This window comes from Ascaphus truei, chromosome 4 (genome assembly GCF_040206685.1).
Source record: "Ascaphus truei isolate aAscTru1 chromosome 4, aAscTru1.hap1, whole genome shotgun sequence".
Taxonomy (NCBI): Eukaryota; Metazoa; Chordata; class Amphibia; order Anura; family Ascaphidae; genus Ascaphus; species Ascaphus truei.
Genome location: NC_134486.1, coordinates 362,720,049 through 362,740,516, shown reverse-complemented (window position 1 = coordinate 362,740,516; position 20,468 = coordinate 362,720,049). Strand labels below are relative to the sequence as shown.

General features: G+C 42.3%; 1 protein-coding gene across 8 annotated transcripts in view; it reads left to right on the top strand.

Annotated features, from left to right (window-relative positions):
* Positions 1 to 20,468, top strand: part of ASAP2 (ArfGAP with SH3 domain, ankyrin repeat and PH domain 2) — a 199,894-nt gene that overhangs the window by 39,581 nt on the left and 139,845 nt on the right. For all 8 annotated transcript variants that reach the window (XM_075598335.1, XM_075598332.1, XM_075598336.1 and 5 more), the window contains one exon: positions 5,150 to 5,222. In XM_075598335.1, coding sequence (XP_075454450.1) covers positions 5,150 to 5,222 — 73 coding nt within the window. The remainder of the gene's footprint in view (positions 1 to 5,149; positions 5,223 to 20,468) is intronic.

Here is a 20,468-nt window from a genome sequence, read left to right as displayed (position 1 = left end):
TAACCTGCTTCAAGCCCCTGAGGAACGATAGGCAAATTTTTTGTTTGTTGGACTTAGTACAAGTATTTTTTTTTTTCTACTACTGTCCCCTGTTGGTATTTTGGATCGCTATTGTGATCCTTATAGACTTACAGTAACCTCCTTTTTACTGTGCACCACATCTGATTGTACAGGCACTCTTAGTGTGCGCAACCATCTTGCCTCGCTGTGTGCGTGTGTGTGTGTGTGTGTGTGTTTACTTTTGTCAGGAAACATTTCAGAGTGTAAGAATTAGGAGTTTTTCAGCAGTCAAAGAATTCATCTTGAATTTGTCAAATAATTAAAATAATGCCTGTAAAATCAGCCCTCCGTCCCCCTGTGCCTGCCATTGTATGAGAATATTGCATAACGGCTCACATGCAGTATATGTGAGCTGCCTTGGCTTATTATTTAAAAGTACAGTCCCTTTTACTCTTACGTCCTTGGACCTTTTTTTTAAATGGGAGGAAGTTTAAAAGTGGTGAAGCGTTTAGTTGTAGTCTGACGATATCACTGCCCCCACTTGGGAGGGAGAGTCGGTAAACCGTGACAATGGGACAAGCAGAGGATTCTGGGAGCGGAAATATCAAACAGAGAGGGAGTAGTGAAACTAAAACTGTTTGGAAATCATTACATTTAGATTTATTTATTTTTATTGTAAAAAAATGTACCACTTGTATTTGGCTTATTTTAGGCATGCCATGTAACCCTTTGCTGACAGAGGGGCCTGCAATACATATTGTGTTAGGCCCCTAGGCAGTCATGGGGTTTGCAAGCCTTTATAAATAGATTCTTGATATAAAACACCAATGGTAAGGATGAAACGTGTATGTGCGCATACTTATTTGTTTTAAGCTGTTCGTTAATATATAAAAATAAAAGCCATACCAATGGTATTTTTGTGTACATACGGTAGGATTGGAGAGCTGTTTTTGTTTTGTTGCAAAGTCACAATACATGTGAAGTGGTTCTACACATTCATTCCCAAAGGGCTTCACATTTCTGAAAAGGTTGGAAACCACTTCCTTATTGCTCACGTTGGGTGTCATCCAGATTTCCATCCATTAGTTTGTGAACATTCTGGCAGTGTTTTCTTTTTCACCAAATATATGCCCATGATCTAAATCAGCGGTGCGCAAACTGCGGGGGCGTGATTTGTTTTTGGGGGGGTGGTTGCAGAGGTCCCACACTCTTCCCCCATGGCATTTAAATTAAATGCCAGGGGACCGTGGCGGGCCTCTGCAACTTCTATTTACCAGGATTCAGCTGGCTTCAGGACGCGTGGCCATGGCAACGCGGCGTCATGTAACGTCACGGTTGCCATGGTAATTTGACGGCAAATGCCGCCGCGGGTCACGTGACGTCACACGAAGTAAGGGGAGGGCGTGCAACAATGGAGGAGGGCCGGCAGCGGGGGGGTGCAGCAAAAAAAGTTTGCGCACCCCTGATCTAAATGATCAAGATTGTTGCCTGTGAATGTTTGGGATTGAGTTAATTTTAGTAAGATCTTCATGACATCCATTCGTTGTTTACTTCAAATATTTGGTTTCCACCATGACAACCTTCCCCCTCAAAGCCAGCCTTGAAAGAAATGTTGTAAAGGAAAGATTTTCTAGTATTAGTACGATTTGAATACCAAGTGTCATACCCTTGATATAGATTTGTCAAGTATAGGGAAACCCTTACTTCTAATTAGTAACGTGTATGCTGCTGTGGCACTCCGTGCTGGAGTTACGCCACAGACATCAGTGTTAGAGCGCTTCTATTCTAGGCAGTGTATTGGAAAACGAACTAGTAGAACAGGATTACTTTAAAGTTGACATGCACTGTAACTATAAGTACAGTACATGCAAGTACGTGTGCAGAGAGACGCTGCTAGTTGTATACAGTGGTATTATACGTGGGAATAAACGTTCAGGATGTGTAGTGGCGGTTAGGAAGATGGTAATTAGGGCTGTGACGCTGAAAGGCTTTCTTGAGGCGGGTTTTTAGCTGATGATGGAGAGAGTGGGTGCATGATCAATATTAGCAGCAAGTGCTGTCCAGTGGGAGAGAGATGCAAAAGAAAATGCCTTCATATAGGAAAAGGTTGTAATGCAGGGGTGGCCAGCTTCAGTCCTCAAGAGCCACTAACGGGTCAGGTTTTCAGGATATCCCTGCTTCAGCTCAGATGGCTTAGTCCTCGATTGAGCCACCTGTGCTGAAGCAGGTATATCCTGAAAACCTGACCGTTGGTGGACACAAGTATACTGAGAAGGAGAAGACAGCAGTATGCTATGCCTTAGGCCGTGCCTATAGTGCTGTCGACGGCGACACGACGGGTGAAAGTTTTATATTTCGCCAGGCGTCGTCGTCTGTTTCCGGCAATTTGATTGGTTCAAGGGCCGTCACGTGACGCGACAGCCCTTGAAAAATCAAATTTTGCCGGCTACAAGTTTTCGCGACGTCACTTTGTCTCCGTCGCGCGCACAATAAGCGCACGCGGCGGCGGCAATGCATATGTTTTCGGGCGACGTCGCCGGCACACTAAGCGCAGCCTAAGGCCGCGTCCATGGTCTCGGCGATATAGCGCACATGCTCGTGAGCGATGGCGCGCTCGATTTTCTCACAAGATCATTTATTTTCTCTTAACGCGCGATGGCCGGGCCACGTGCGCGGTTCAGCCAATGAGGGCGAATTGGCGCGCCCCGGAAAGAACTGAATCTCAGCTGATCTTGGACGCCTGCCCTTTGCGTCTCCTCCAGAGCCGTGTGGTCACGGATCGCCTCTGCACCATGCGCGCCTGCTCTATCCGAGGCCTTGCAGGAAATGCAGGATTTCATTGGGAGCTGAAGGGATTTTAGCTACGAACAATAAAGTGACTTGTAGTCAGACATCAGGAAATAACATAATGCTTTGCCACCAAGGCCAGCACCGTAGCATTTTTGGAGCTAAATCCATAACTCTCTTCCTGCATTTCCTCACGTGTGAGTTAGATTTCATAACGTGTGAGTTAGATTTCATATGTTCCTTGACGTGGCTTTTTAGAATAATTTGGATTATTTCTTTGGTTATATTTTTGCAGTGCTTGATTTCCTCTAAACTTTGGCAAATGGACTAACTCAGCTATTTCTACTTAATTAATTTTGGGAGTGCAAATGTCTCTTATTGGTTCAAGACAACAGGGTTGTTGGAGGTTGTGCTACCATTTAGTGGACCAATAAGAATATGGAGTGTGATCAGTACAGAGCTTTCAAAATCTCACCAGTCTGTAGAAAAGGATCTAAACCAGTCAACCTTTTTTTGAGCAGGGACACCCCATATGGATTTTTTTTTTTTAAATCTCTGGGCACCCCTGCTTTTCAGACCATACTCACCTCCTCGCTTACACGCATGCACACTGACCTTCCTTTTTGCATGCACACCCTTTTCTTAAACACTCCACATTCACCCTCACACACCCTCACACACCTTCACACATCATACACATCATACACAACACACACTCCACATGTATCCCCCTTTTCACACAGCACACTCACCCTCTTTCATAATCATAAAAACTACATTCAGCCCCCTTCTCCTACTTACACCACAACACCTTCCCAACCCATAAAAAGAACTCTCCTCACTCACGCTCCACACACACACATACACCCCCCCAAACACAGCCATCACACCCCCACATACACACAGCCATAATACCCCCACATATACACAATGCCATTACAACCCCCCTACACACGCACAATGCCAACACACTCTGCTCCCCACACACAGATCCCTCACTCCTTCCATCTTCCCTCCCACCATCCCACACATCTCAAACACATCATCTGCTCACCGGGTATATGCTGCGCAGCCTGGATATGGAGAGGCTCCTCTCTCCTCTGTGCCGGGCTTAGAGAGGAGAGGCGGGTTGCAGCCTCTATGTTTGCACGCAGTGCGGGAGGTGAGCAGTCTGCAGCGTGTTTTCCCTATGGCCGCGGCTTCCTTGGCAGCTGGTTCCCCGACACCTTGGCTGAGAAACACTGATCCAGAGAGTTAAATACTACACATACATTATGATCCCTGAGATTTCAAAAGCTTTGTACACACTTACAACTATGCAGAGATCTGTTGTTGGTGCATTAAATTATACCTGAAACTAAGATTTAAGTTTGTGTTGCTTCAAGAGGCAATCCAAGCGGGCACATTAAAAAAAAAAATGTAAACATAGGATTATAGCAATGGAGTCTCTGGAGCTGAACCCCATTAATTTCAGCTCCGGGACCTCTTGCTTCTGGAGATACCTCTGTACAGGCATACCCCACATTAACATACGCATGTATGTAAAGTGAAAATGTACTTAAAGTGAAGCACAACCTTTTTCCCACTTATCGATGCATGTACTGTACTGCAATCGTCATATACGTGCATAACTGATGTAAATAATGCATTTGTAACAGGCTCTATAGTCTCCCCGCTTGCACACAGCTTCGGTACAGGTAGGGAGCCGTTATTGCTGTTCAGGACGTGCTGACAGGCGCATGCGCAAGCTAACATTTGTCTACTGGGCGATATGTCCTTACTCGCGAGTGTACTTAAAGTGAGTGTCCTTAAACCGGGGTATGCCTGTAATTGGTGCCGCTAGTTGCTCCGGCTTGGCTTGCATGGATCACGTATTGGCCGCTTTTTAAAGCTTGCGGGCCAATAGGAAGCTGTGACATCATCCGGTGCAGCTTCCTTTTGGTCCACATGACGTAGGAGCGTTAAAAAAACAAGATACCAGCACCCCCTTGATTGCTCCTTTTTAAAGATGGGATTTTCGAACCATTGTAAGGCAATCCGTTCCTGTATGGGTTTCATGCTTGCTGTCTTTATAGTTCACCCAGTCAGCACAGGACTCGCTGCAAATACATATGTAAAGAACTCCCATTTAAGCGCACGTTTGTAGTATTTTACAGCCACAGAGTCAATTGAAAATGTTTTATTGATTTATTTTTGTGTACTAAAAATCCTTCTATGGTTTATTTTTTATTTTTTTAATGCTACAGGCCACAGCATCAGTGATTGATCTCTCTCACTAACTCACTTTTACTACATATAATAGCAGAGTTGTTAAAGCAGCCCGTGGGGATTATTCATGCATTGTTTTTAATTTGTACCATAGGCTCTGGATGTCGATCGAACCATTCTCTACAAAATGAAGAAGTCTGTAAAAGCCATTAATACGTCAGGTCTGGGTATGTATATCCTCTGCTTTTTATTTTTTTATTATTATTTTTTTTCCCAGTTCCATCTATTCTTGATTTTATTTTCAAAATTCTAGTTATTTTAGACATTACATTTACGGTTTTGCACATTGTCAGATCCCTAAATAGTTTTCAGTCCAGAGAGTAGATTATTTGTTATTTTTTTTGCGGTATCGCCTTAAAATCTATAGTGAATATTTTCACAAAACGCCCAGGACTGCAGCGTCTGTCTGTCTCAAGTAACCCTGAAAGCAATTAGCAGGCGTTCTAGATTTAACAGTCTGCATTTATTATTCGGAACACATTTTGCTACAACAGATTTTTGTTTGCCAAGTGCATAGTTTTCTGAATAAACAGAGACCAGAGGCTCTGTACGTACCTTTAATAATTATTTTGGTGGTGGTAGCGGGATAAATATATATTGCAATGGAGTAAGGGTGAATATTAACTTATTTGAAGTACTGCGGTTTGTGACAGATGGTAGGTATATTGGGATGGATTGAGGGAGCTATTACTCATTTGAGGGTCCATACCTGGAGTAAAGTGAATCGGCTGGATAGCTGTGTGTATTAACCCTTATCCTGTATATAGGTCACGTGCTCACAGCTGTGTCGTACTTGACAAATGGTTGTTTTTGGAATGATATTTCTGGCCTAAAATTGGACTATCAAACCTATATAACACCATTAGTTAAGTTAGACCTTGTTGCACGCATGAGCGCTTTCACTTCATTGCAGGATAGTTTATATCGCTGGCTAGGACCGGAGACTCTGGCAGGGGGTAACAACACTTAAAATATATAAAAAAAACCTTTTGTAGAAATGATTTGCACAAGGTTTTTTTCCTGTTATTCCCATGCATATTGTCACTGTTCCCAAGCATGATGCAGTCTAAGGGGTCATGAATTATAATGTGCTTGTGCGATTCCTGTTCTATGTTTGCAAGAAATGTCACTTGGGGGATTTCCTTTGGTAATCGCAGTGCTTCGCAGAAGGTGTAATTGCCGATATCCGATCTCGCCCTGTATGACATTAAACATGCATCGTATCGGGCAATGTAGGGTTTCCCTTGTTCCCTCTGAAACAGGCAGCAAAGTAGACATCAGAGTCTGCTCGTCTCGTATCATCTATTCTGAAACAAGATACAGGTTTCAGGCGAAAGCTTTTAAACTGTTTAATCTCCATATCCCTTATGTGGTTACAGCCTCAAAGTGGTCTAAGCGCAGATTTACGAAGCGTTTGGGGCAGATTTAAAAGCCGTGTTCAGCCTAATGGTGCATTAGTGTTCTGGTTCGCAGTGCTTGGTAAATATGGGCCACCCTTTCCCAACCTGCAGCGTTCCTGTTCTGGCAGTGACGGGCCTAGAAGTGCAAACCCACAAATTACACATGAAAACAAAGCACCTTAACAAATATTAGGCACTCTGTATTTTATTATTATTATTATTATTATTATTGTCTTTCCCGGTAATTTGATATGTAAATAACAATGACCTCCTCCTGTGAGGGAAAATGCAGCCTTTTAACCCTTTGGGGCGCCCTGCGACCTAGCCACTATGTTATGTGGTCTGGCACTCCAGGGGTCCCATGGTGTAGAAGCTACGTCATAACAAGCTCGCTTGTTTTGCTAGGGGAGATCACGTTCTGTGCTCATAGGGAGGGGAGGACGCCATCTACACTGGTGAGGAACAGGATGGCCCATTCTGAACAATGACGTGTCCTCTTCAGAGAAGCGGTCATGTGTTCGTAGTGCCGGATGCGGCCGTGGTGCTGTGGTTCCTCTGGCACTCAATGGGTTAAAGGAGCAATTCTTCCTACTTTGTTTTTATTATAAACCCCTATTTATTTTACGGGGGGAGAAACGGCTTCCACCCGGTTCACGAGATACTTAACGGTGAAGTTACCGTGTTTAAATCTCCCTCAGGGGAAACAAAATGGTTGCCAAATCTCAGTGCCAATGGGAAGCTGCAACATCATCGGTTGTGGCTTTCTATTGGATGGCCATTCCAATCCCTTTAAAATCCAGGCAGTATCCTCTGGAACCTGGAGGCCCCCGGATATAAAAACAGTGCGGTTCAGCTCCAGCGTCGCGTCGTCCCCACCCCCCACTTGTCATCTTTTTCCATTTGGCAGATGAACCATATCTTATTTTTAATTTGGGAAATAGAGGGGATTTCGTGTTATTTCCATAAAGCTGCTAACTCCCATCTTGTTGCAGTTGTGATATGGGAGAGGAGTTTATTCTCGGCTCTGGCCTGTTCAGGAGGAAGAGCCAGGTATCTCGAGGCAGATGTCAATTTAGCAGTCTCTTTCCAGTTCTTCTCTAGATGCCATTTTTAATGATTTTAAAAGCATCCTTTGATTTCTATAGCCGGTTTAGCCCACCTCCCAAGCAGTGCAAGATCTTTGCAACACTTTCCTGTTTGGGATAATTTGTTGCCAATATTCCCAGCAATTTGTGCTGCAAACTGTAACAATAGTCAATGTTGCCTTTATAATATAAGGATACATTGTAGCTTCTGAGTTACACTGACTAAAGCAGCCATTAATGTTAGTCACACAATCCGGATTTTGACAGATTTAGAACAGACGCACCAAACTATTGTCAGCTTTGGTAAGAATGTAGAATTATACATTGTCACAAGCTTTACATATACAAATAATAATAAAATTAAAAAGGGGGAGGGTGGAGGAATTTAGTATTGCTGCCTTAAATAATTCTGATCCTCAGCTGTGTGTTTCATTTATGCAATAATAATATTAGTCCATTGGTAGGGGGGTTTCCAGCCCGCTGTTGGTACAAGAGATGTACAGCTGATATCGTCTTCCTGTTTTTTTCCTGTTGGTGGAAGATTAGACCCTCCAGCTTATTCTGCGTCTATATATTTTGTTGACATGCTGTATGCAGAAACCAAATGGACAGTATATGTGCAGCAGCTCAAGCCACTGATTCGTATATGACCGAATGTATCACCATTTCCAGTGCATTAATCAGATCAGACATTCAGAAGGTCATATAGTGCGTGTGTTTAAATAAAAAGAGAGAAATTTTGCTAGAAAGCATAGATGGCAAGTATACATTTCAGCAGCCGTGGAGTTAACAGCTGATACAGAGGACCTTACTTCAACACTAAGATTTTCGTATGACTTAGGAGCCAGGCTGAATTTTTAGAACCCTAAAGAGGGTGGGGGAGGGGAGATGGGAGAAAAAAATATATACACACACACACTTATTTATTGCGGGGAGAGGCCGTCACAGCGTCCCCCCGTCCCCCATCAGCGACAGCGTGTGTCAGTGTGCATCTGTGACACACAGGCAAACTCATCCCCTCCAACTAATTAAGCTGCACTGGGAGAAATGAGAGCAGAGGTGGGCAGTCAAAACTCCCCCCACCCCTCTCTCACTTCACCCCTTCCCTCCATCATGCCTTCCCCTACCCCTTCCCCCGCCCTGTGCATTACAGGACTTATTGGTGCAGTACTGATTGACCTGTCAGTCACTGCTGTGACCGGCAACGCACAACACATAAAGCAGGATAGGATGCGCTTTTGCTGGTTGCAGCGGTGACTGACAACAGACACCAGGAGTGTGGACATTTTCCCACCCCGATGTAAAACCATTAAAACAAACATATTATTTACAAGCAGCAGGTGTTGCAGCTCCTTGTCATATGGCTTTTGAAGAAAATTATACCTTTTGGGTTTTTTTTTTTGTCCTGTTCACCGGCTATTTAGTAACTTTACATCCTGATTTATAACATTCTCAAAGTCTTTTTTGTAATAAATGTATGTGTAATTATTTGAGGAAGTGCAGAGCATGTGGTTAGCCACAAATATTAGAGGTTCACAGGATCATAAACTTGAATGGCTAACCGCCAATAAACTTGAAATCCCTCTCTGCAAATGCAACCTCTGTGTGCTGCAATTTTAGAACATATTAATGGCTCAATAAATAGCATAACTTATTTTACCTTCTCCATAGTGGTGTGATAATATTGTGAGAAAAGCGTAAATAAAAAACACAGTCTGAGGTTATTTTGAAACAGAATAACACGTGAATTTATTCAAGTCAAGTGCACAACGGAGACAGCTTTTGGAAAAAAGCTCTCTAACAATAACACGATATGCCATATATTTATACCCTTAAACCTAAGCTCCACCCCTTTATGGGGGGCTTGCACATCACTAAATATGACATCATTTTGTAATGCATAACAATGCTAAAACTGATGTAAGTTTGCAATACATAACAAATGATGGAAGTGTGCGTCACCTAAAATGACATAATCTTGTAATACATAACAAAAATGAAATGATACATACATTCTTTAAGGGGTTGAATGTGAGAAATGATTTCTATCATTGAGTCCACCAGACACTCAAATGCTGAGAAGTTGGTTCTAATTCTGATCTCACTTCTCAAGACTTTACCTGGCACTTAAATGTGAGAACTCTTCTCTAATTCTAATCTCACTCCTCAAGGCTGTATGCCCCCTCCCTCCTCCTGCAGCTGGGCTGGTCAGAGCTGGTAAACACTGAGAGCGAGAAATCTTTTAACCCACTATAACTTTCATGCAGCTTTCATACAGACAGAAGACAAAATGGAAGACACAAGCACAGCACATTACAACGTAATTGACAGACAAGGACTAGAACAATAACAAGATGGCTAACAAAAATAGTCAGACAAAATGGCTGCTTTGACTCTAATGTTGTTACTGTATGTCAGACCCCCTAATGTCTCAACTTCGTCAATTGGTTGCTGGCACTACTGGAAATGTAGGAAACCACAAAGTAGAGGTTAATGTGATACTTTACCCGCTACATGTTTTTTTACTAGATACAAAACCCATCTTCACTTCTAGGAGGTAAGATAAGCCCATTTAGAGTGCAGCATGTGAATAATAATAGCATGTTCTTGTATAGCGCTGCTAGTTTTATGCAGCGCTTTACAGAGACATTATTCAGGGCACAGGTCCCCGCCCTGTGGAGCTTACAATCAGTTTTTGGTAATGTGATTTGCCCAAGGTCACAAGGAGCCGACACCGGGAATTGAACCAGGTTCCCCTGCTTCAAACTCAGTGCCAGTCAGTGTCTTTACTCACTCCTTCACCCGGAATGAAATGGATGTTTAGCACACATGGGGCTTTCCCATTTACCCATCCAATTGTGTGTGTTCTACAAATATAATATCCATATTTGTACATAATCATCTTCAGCCCATGTTGATTGACTGCTTGGTGGAAGCCTCCCCAGCTATCTCCTCGGTACTGCAGTTGCAAGCATCATTTTTTGTTTCTCGACGTTGCTCCAAGAAATGTCATCCTCATTACTTTTGGGAATTTGGGCCTTTGATATACCTTGGAGTTCAGTGGAGTGCCATCTTTGTTCAACAATGGTAATTTCTGCTTGGAATATGTCCAGCCCACTGCCATTCTTTCCCCTGTTTCTTTAGGTAATAATACCCTGCATACATGTCTACATGTTTCTGTTTCTGCGCATATAGGAGCAGAGACAGAATACACTGATTGAACACTTTCCTTTTGAGGCACAGTAGAAGGTTCTCTTGAAAGATTACCTTGTTTCTTCCAAATGCGCTCCACCTCATCTTGATTCTCCTATTGATTATTCACAAGGTTCCCATCCATTGATACCTGCTGGCAAAGGTAGAACTAGTTCTTGAAGATTTTTTCACCGTGTTCAGGAAAAAAAGGGACCCTTATAGTTTTTCATCATATTTTATATATTTCTTGCTCAATCCCCATGAACATTTGCACAATTGGAGGTCTGTTATGGAGATTAACACACACACATTTCTATATATATATCTATCACAATGTAGACAATCAACTGATCACTAAATTGATGCCACTGTATGGCAACAAGTACCAGATACACTGCGGTAGGTTCATGTTCATTAAACGAGAAGTAGGAGTTTTTCCTTCGTAGCTCATAAACGTGTTAAATTGTTGTAATCTAATCTGCAACACGAAGATTACTATAAAGTTTGACTTCAAAGTGCGTGTTCAAAATGTCGTCCTTCTGAAACGCCCGAAGACGAGAACGCCACTGTCTGATTACATCAACACATTATCGATGATGTAGTTACTAACACTTCTGAACAATACGTTGTTTTCTGAATGCGTTTTTTCAGTCCTCCTAGCGACCATCCTTCATCAGGACACATTTTATATAAGCGTTTTGGACCGTAATTCTTGCTCTGTCTCAAGCACTTTATAACGTGCTTATCTTTGCTAAACACCATTTTGTAACTATACCCTTGATGAGGTCATCATGCCGTCCCCAATACCAAAGATTATATATTAGATTATCAAATAATTCTTATATGTAATAATATACTGTGACAGACCTCTAAGTGCTCACATTTTCATGACAATTTTGTTATTTTTCTGCAAGACATGATGAAAAATAAAAAGGGCCCGGTTTTTCTGATCACTGTTTAGTTCTATTCCATCTATTTTGATGTTTGTAGAGTTTATACATTTTTGTCCATCCCTTTGGTCTTGCTGAGTTTCATATGGAAGCCCAACTTACTTGCTTCTGCGAGTTCTCTGATTTGTTGCTGCAGGAAAAATAATAATGTTGTCTGTACACCGGAGGTCTCTAAAGCATTCACTGTTTTGTATTCCCCCTTTTTTTTATTTTTCGCAATGTCTTGAACAATTCTGTGAAACGCTTTGGGGACATGATGTCTCCATGGCAATGCGTGGTCAAATGACGCTGCGGGGACACGTGACGTCTCATGACCCTGCAGCCTCATTTGACCACGCATTACCATGGCGATGGCCACGTTGCCATATCAACCCGTCATCTGAAGCCAGCTGAACCTTGGTAAGTACATTTGCAGAGGCCGCAGTTTAAATGCCTTGGGGAAGAGCGCGGGTCCTCTGCAACCGCCGCGCCGCCCCCCCCAAAAAAATCCTGCGCACCCCTGGCTTAGGTAATTCATTTTCAATAAAGGTAATCCAAGGCTGCATATATTAACACAAAACTATATATATTTTTTATTTTTTAAAGTGCTGCTCGGGTTGCCTTTTTAAATCTTATATTTCAAAGAGGTCATGTAACCATCAATATCGTCATGTACTTGTTCAATACTCCTTTCAGTAGCTTTTGAAAGTAATTAGCTGCATTATAGTAGAACATTGCGGAGTCCTTTTTAAAATGCTTTAAAGAGGCTTCTTCTATTAACTTCAAATATTTCTCCAAGGCCCAATTAGTACCTGATTCTTCATGCAGCATACACTCTCACAATGGCACAAGGTAAACTGTTCCAGTCAGAAAGAAGACATTTGCATAACAAACAATGGTTGTTCAGTTTGGAAACAAAACCCCCTTTCCCCTTCTCATAGGAACTGCTTACAAGAAGATAAAGTGGGAGGAAAACCTATTTGTACTATTTGCATCTTTTATCTTTGTATTGCTGGAGCATACTGCACTGCAATGTGTGTACATTATTGCATGTTGGGAGTATAAACTTTGACAAAGTACCTCTTCCTTCGGGTATGAAACGCGTCAGTGCGTCATAGACATGTCTGTCTGTTTTTTGTTTAATAAACAACGTTTTTCATTGATTGCGCCTTGATCTCTTTACCGGCGAGATGTGCATCGCCTTCCTCCCTTCACACGTGACTGCTGCATTTTGGCTGGAGCACGCCTTTCATGCACCCCGGAATCCTGGCTGCTTTCCCTCTGCTCAGCATCTGCTCAGCTAAGTATTGCCTGTGCCGAGTTCCGGAGCCAGTGGGCGATAGCAGGAATAGTGGTGGTTGCGGAGCCACTAGGTTGAGTACTCTCCGGTCTCTCCCTTCACTTGTGGGGGTTCCGTTGAGTCACTTTCCTTTCTTCGCTATGGTCACCCCCCACCTGTGTTTATTTTCCGCACCATACATAGATGGCTTCGGAAGGATTATGATATACACAGCCTATGCTACCTAGTGTGTGGTGCGATACCTGTTAGGACCAGGAGAGCTGAGTTGGATCGGCATTGGTATGGAGATCAGGACAGGACTTCTTTGTGTAGTTCGTCTCACCGGTGTTAGCGCCTCCAGCCGCAGTGGGTTTCAGGGTGTCCCGAAATCAGCCCCCCACTACTGCATACCTCTCCCTCCTGCCCAAGGACTGATACTTAGAAAGGAGTGTCATAACAAGGGTCTTTATTCAGCACGGTAGGCATCTGCAGATCGCCATACAGTGATGCAGAGTCCCAGAGGTCCCAGACCTCTGGATCGTGAAGGCCCCTGATCTTACAGGCCCCTGTGACTGAATCCAAGGACTGAGGGTGAGCACGCTCATCCTGCCATAGGAGAGACTGACAGCTCTCTGCCTCCTCTCCCTTCCAGAGCAGGAGCAGGACTTCTCTTTTCAAGAGCAGGACTAAAACTAACTTGGTCACACCCTCCTAGGAAGATCAAGATGGGCGGGCTCATGGTCTATACCTAGCCCTGATAGGCTTACATAAGCCATGAGTCACCACCTTACTTCTATCACTCATAAGAGGGGCATGAGGGGGTCAAGAGCCCATAAATTTAACCTGTTACTGCCTGCAGCTAACAGGACTTGCATAACAGGGATAACAGGGGGAAAAAAAGGCAGAATAGACATATCCTGTTATATATATATATATATATATATATATATATGCAAATATAGCTGTATGCTCATCTGCATGTCCTAGGCAGGTCTGCAACCCCGCCTTTCCCCATTATCACCCAGCATACAGCACTTCCACTGCAGCAAGGGATTCTGGGAAATGACATGCAAATGAGCACACAGTGTCACTTTTTGACACTGTGTGCTCATTTGCATGTCATTTCCCAGAATCCCTTGCTGCAGTGGAAGTGCTGTATGCTGGGTGATAATGGGGAAAGGCGGGGTTGCAGACCTGCCTAGGACATGCAGATGAGCATACAGCTATATTTGCATATTTGCTTTCCTGTGGAGGGTTTTTGTCACTTTTTTTACTCACCATAACTTAACTCAGTATATATATATATATATATATATATATATATATATATATATATATATATATATATATATATATATATATATATATATATATATATATATATATATATATTGTTTTCTGTACACATACTTTTTTTCATCAGCCTTATGATGTGTTATTACCATGGTGAATAATGGAGTAAAGTGAGGTAAATGTAAAAAAAATAAAAACAGGAATGGGGAGATTACAAAAAGGATTAATCTTACTTATACAGTAATAGTTTTAGAAAACACATTTTTTTTAAAGGAGATTTTTGTTACTCTCAAATGTGACCTTACTATAAATCTTAGAGTGATCTAATCGGTATATTACCGCTCTGGGTGATCTCTGCATTTATTATTTGTATCATGTGAAAAATGTGTGTTTCACATTTGTCTGGGAACACTGAATTCAAACATTTCAGTTACTTACTGTAAGTTCTTCTGTTTCACTAATGATCACTGCATAATTATTTAGCGAGTTAAGGGCAGAGCAAAAGAACAATTTACCTGGGACTTTGACAAATCGTCCGCAGTTCTGTGTCTGAACATACCTGTACAGTAGATTCAATGTCTTTAGCTTTAATGGGGAGAGTTTCTTTAGGGCTCCAGAGGGCCATTACTCTGAGGAGTTGGTACATATAAAGCTAGGGGTCCTGTTGCAGCTTTATAGGCTCAGCGATTGCACCTTTTGTGTTGATTCATCTGCATTTTAGGTACAGCAAGGCCAACCTCAAAGTGAGTGAAACTTAGTACAATATGAAGATATATTCTCTTTGACACCTGTGTGATGTGCTGTGGCATCCATGTTTAAAGCTGTGTATGACCGCTAATCACAGTGTTCTCTGGGTAAAAATTCTTATTCCATGTAATTAGAAATCAGAAAGTCTCCAGGAAAGTAAAGAATAAAGTTAACGGTAAGCCTAGAAACAGTAGGTTGAATATATTGAGTTTGGGGGGCTTACCAGCGTTCAGTTGGCTTAACAGTAAAGCACTTTTAACCAGTTTCCACAAAGGAAATATGTCACTCTGTTATGTCTCCATCCAGACCAGAGCAAACCTCCACAGAGTAGAGTTAGTTCAGGTGGTTGTCAAGTAATTCTCTGGGAACTCTCAACATGCCTCCCTAAGACCGATAATAATACTCGGAACAGACATCTCAACCACCCAGAATAAAAATAAAAGAAGTAGGTCGACTAGCTCGCCCACAAAATCTTGAGTGAGTAAAAAAAAAAAACATGTAGCGGCTCCACGGTGGGATACCATAGCTTGCCCGGTAGGGACAGCACACATGCGTTGGACCTGTATATTTAGAAATCGCTGGACCCCTGGAGCAGACCTGTCTCTATCCGTACAGATTTCGATGGATAGCTCTGATAGACCTTCTCCGCTGCAGTTCAAACCAGCAAATTGAGTCGCTAGAATGAGGATGGTACGTTAAGAACGGCGAGGCAGAGAGCATGAAGATTATAGGATGCCATCTTTAGGGCATGTCTTCTGGCCACTATATTTTATTTAAAAGAATCTGCTATTTAAAATAAAATCTCAAAAATGTAAAGTCAATTTGGGGGGAAATGGCCTAGAGAGGCCTGTTATATCATAAAGAAAGAACTACTGTTGGATTATACCTTTTTGAACTATCTGTTTTAAAAATAAATTGTGTGCATCTATTTGGAATTCTTAGGAGGAGATTTATTAAGGTGCGAAACATGCAAATTGGGCGTTAACAGCCATTGACTACTCTCCCATAGTGCTGATGCTATCGAGAATTCATCCTTTTGATGGAGTAAGCACAGGAAACTGAGGCTTGTTTCATGTAATAGGGACATTTGAGAATTGTATCTGATTGTCATTGAGACAAAAAGTCTTGCTGAAGAATTTAAAATTGTTGTATTTATGTTGTTTTATTGGTTTTACTAATAATCCTTCTGTCGATCAGTGTACATTGATTGCCTCTGGACTCCCTAGTGTTAAACCAACCTGGGGGTCGTACGTGACAATGATCATTTTACATTTTCTTCTGGCCCACTCCTCATTTTAGTGTGAGAGATGAAATGGAAGGGACTTTGCTCAGAACAAGAAACTACAAACCTACTCTGAGGCTTTCAGCTTTCCCTTTATTTCATACTATGTGATCGCCAGGGGCAATTTGCATATGTATCGAGACCATTTACATACCAAATGCTTAGTTTCTATACTCATGGAATTGTTTTGATGCATGCACAATTGATATAATAAGGGCGTTTATCATACCCTTATACTCACCCTTTCACACTTATTACGTGTTCCCATAGACTTAAATAGGATTACCATGTTACAGGCAGCATATTTGTGTTATAAATATTATAATTTATTTTTTATAAATATATTGTAATTTACTATTCTTCGCATTTATTTAGAAGGGGCTGACATGGTGAGAATGGGTTATCCTCTACAGAGCAACATTGATTCTATAGAATGAAGTGTTTTTTTTTTTTTATATAAGTGCATTATAAATAGTTTTTGTTTTCGTTTGTTAATCCTGATCAATTAGGCCTTGGCCATGCTTACTGCTTGCTGGCGGAGGCGCGCTCCCGCTCAGCACTGAGCCCCTACAGCCGCAATTAGAGCGGCTTTAGTAGGGGCTCGCCTACGCTTCTGCAAGCGCGCGGAAGCGTAGGTCTTAGGGAATTTAAAAATTTCCCCGCTTGCCGGAGCGCAGGGCCGGTCACGTGAGCGGTTCGCCCAATGAGGGCGAACCAGCTCCGTGACGCCACCGGCCCGCCCCCTAACGGCGCGCTGGGAAAGCACCCGCAAGGCCAGGGAAAGCACCCGCTTTCCCTGAGCATCAGCGCGCCTCAGCACGCCAGCGGGGAGCCTGGCCGAGGCCTAAGATTCTAAGCTCTTCGGAGCAGGGAATCCTTTTCCTAAATGTTACTTTTATGTCTGAAGCACGTCTTCCCATTATGTGTTATTTGTATTATTTGTTATTTATACGATTGTCCCGTGTATTACTGCTGTAAAGTGCTTCGTACATTAATGGCGCTATATAAATATAGACAAACATACATTGCACACACATTCTGCAGTAGTTTTCTTTTATGAAACAAATATCGATATCAAGATAGGGTTGCCAGACTTCCCATATGTACAGGATTGTCCCATATTTCATTGACTTGTCCCGCTGTCCCAGAAAGGTGTGTCAGGATGGATAATAATCCTATATTTTAGCACCTTGATGTGATATGCCCACGACATCTGCCTTTCCTCCTGTCTTATCTCCTCACTCCCAACTACAACACTTCGTCAGTGCTGCACCTTTTCTCTAGAATTCCCTACCACATACGGACAGACTCTCCCGCAGCTTTCAGACATTTTAACACTCCCTGAAAACTCTCACCTTTTTCACGGAAGCCTATCTGGCATCCCACTCTTTCCCACACCCCATTCCGCTCCAACCCTATCTCCACGCTATCTCATACCCCTTACCATACACACCCTCAAACTGTAATGGGATCAGCTGTACGGCTGGACCCTACTCCATTCTGAGGGGCACTCTGCCCCACAATAAGCAGGCCCTTTACTTTTTGTTTAAACATTGTCCCTCATTCCCTCTAAATTGTAAGCTCTCACGATAAGAGCCCTCATTACTCCTCTGTATCTGTTTTTGCTGGTTTTCCGTCATTTACATCCCTCTGTAACCCCATGTACCGCTGTGTGGAATATGATGGTGCTTTACAAATAAACAACGATAATAATAATAGCCCATACCCAATCGGGTTTAATAAACCGACAGCATAGGCCTTTAGCAGATAGGCTTCCAGTGTCTCAGGACTCTAGGCTGACATCCTTCTCTTCGCCCTCTGTGTGAGACACTGGCTGTACTCTCATGTTGCCCATTTAAACCATATCTGCTTTACGCCAATCTTGTGGTACTGAGCCTGTGGAAATGGAGTCCTTGAATATTAAATGTAATGGTTTGGCTATTACTGAGCGTAACTCCTTGAGAACTCTTGGATGTATGCCATCGGGGCCAGGTGCCTCATTTATTTAATTCTACCAAGTCGCTTATGAACTTCTTCCTCAGTTAACCAATTGGTCATTAATATGGAGGTTGTGGCTTCCTCCTGTGGCGCTACTATTGAACTTGATTCTTCCCTGGTAAACACAGAGGCAAAGAATTTGTTTAATACCTCTGCGTTTTCCTTATCTCCAATAATCTGCCTACCCATATCACCCGGAAAGGGTCATATATTATCATCTGATTTTATTGTTATTAAGGTACTTAAAGAACTTTTTAGGGTTGATCTTTCTTTCTATTGCAATCCTTTTTTCATTATCCATTTTTGCTAATTTAATTGCACTTTTGCAATTTTTGTTACATTCCGTATCATTCTGATACGATATCTCCGTCCCTTCTGACTTCAAGAATTTAAACGCCTTCCTCTTCTTGTCCATTTTCTCCCCTACCTGTTTATTTAGCCACATTGGTTTTGACTTGTTTCTTTTATACTTATTACCCAAGGGTATACACTGATAAGTGTGCTTTTCTAACAATGTTTTAAAGACTGCCCATTTATCTTCTACATGTTGTGAAATGAAAAGTTCAGTCCGCGCTCTGGCTCTTTAAACTTGGAGTGTTGGTCCCTCTCAGTTCTCTTGCTGCTTCTGTGTTTATGAGGTGTCTCCCCACCTCCAAATGTGGTCTCCACCGGAACCCCGATGGTGATATCAATATCAGCAAAACAAGAAAAAACACAAAAGCGCACCAAGATGAGAGATAGATAATGTATTAGCAACAAATAATAAAATTAGTAACTTACATATAACATTTCTTTAATAATCCCCGATTCTGGTGTCTATCACAGGAGTAGGGCATCACATAGGAAGTATGAAGGGTAATCTCAGTTCTGAGAGATCAGACCCGCGCGCTGGGGCTGTCTCTGTTCACTCTCCTGTCCTCCACGTGTGGTAGCGTGGTGCAGAGTGTAGCACACATGTGCAGGAACCGGGGCCTTCAATAGGTGTCCTTAGGATGCCTGTCCGTTTTTGATAGCATAGAAACGATCGGAAATAAGCAGGAACGGTACACTTGAGTGTGTGCTGGTGGTGGGTAATAAAACCGCCAGCCACAACAGTCGCGACGCGTTTCGTTTAACAAAGTAAACTTCTTCAGGCGATAATCGCCTGAAGAAGTTTACTTTGTTAAACGAAACGCGTCGCGACTGTTGTGGCTGGCGGTTTTATTACCCACCACCAGCACACACTCAAGTGTACCGTTCCTGCTTATTTCCGATCGTTTCTATGCTATCAAAAACGGACAGGCATCCTAAGGACACCTATTGAAGGCCCCGGTTCCTGCACATGTGTGCTACACTCTGCACCACGCTACCACACGTGGAGGACAGGAGAGTGAACAGAGACAGCCCCAGCGCGCGGGTCTGATCTCTCAGAACTGAGATTACCCTTCATACTTCCTATGTGATGCCCTACTCCTGTGATAGACACCAGAATCGGGGATTATTAAAGAAATTTTATATGTAAGTTACTAATTTTATTATTTGTTGCTAATACATTATCTATCTCTCATCTTGGTGCGCTTTTGTGTTTTTTCTTATCTTCTACATGTTCCCTGCAAAAACATCATCCCAGTGTATTACTTGTAGATTAGACCTCAGTTTATTAAAATCAGCCTTTCTAAAGTTTAAGGTCTTTGTTGAACCAAGTAATCTGTTTTTTGATAATTTATTTCAAATTAGACCATGTTATGATCACTGTTACCCAAATGTTCGAGGACTTGAATATTTGCTATTACTTCTACATTGTTTGATATTACTAATCCTGTTTTGACCCTCTTCTGGTTGGTTCCTCAATAATTTAGGTCATGTAATTGTCTTTAAGCACCCCTAAAATCCTGTTTCCTTTTGTTGTAATGCTAATCTCATTGCCCAGTCTGTCTGCATAATTAAAATCACGCATTATGCAAACATGACCTCGTTTTGGTGACTTCTCCATTTGCAAAAGTATTTTAGCTTCCTCATTGTCACAGATATTTGGTGGTTTATAGCATATCCCTACAAACATTTTCGTTATACTTTTACCTCCACTGCTAATTTTTATCCACAAGGCTTCTACATTTTCATCATTCCCTTAAGAAACACCTTCACTTATAATAGGTTTAAGATCCGGTTTAGCATACAGTATATTCATACTCCACATTTGCTCGATCCTTCCGAAAAGGGAATGACCCT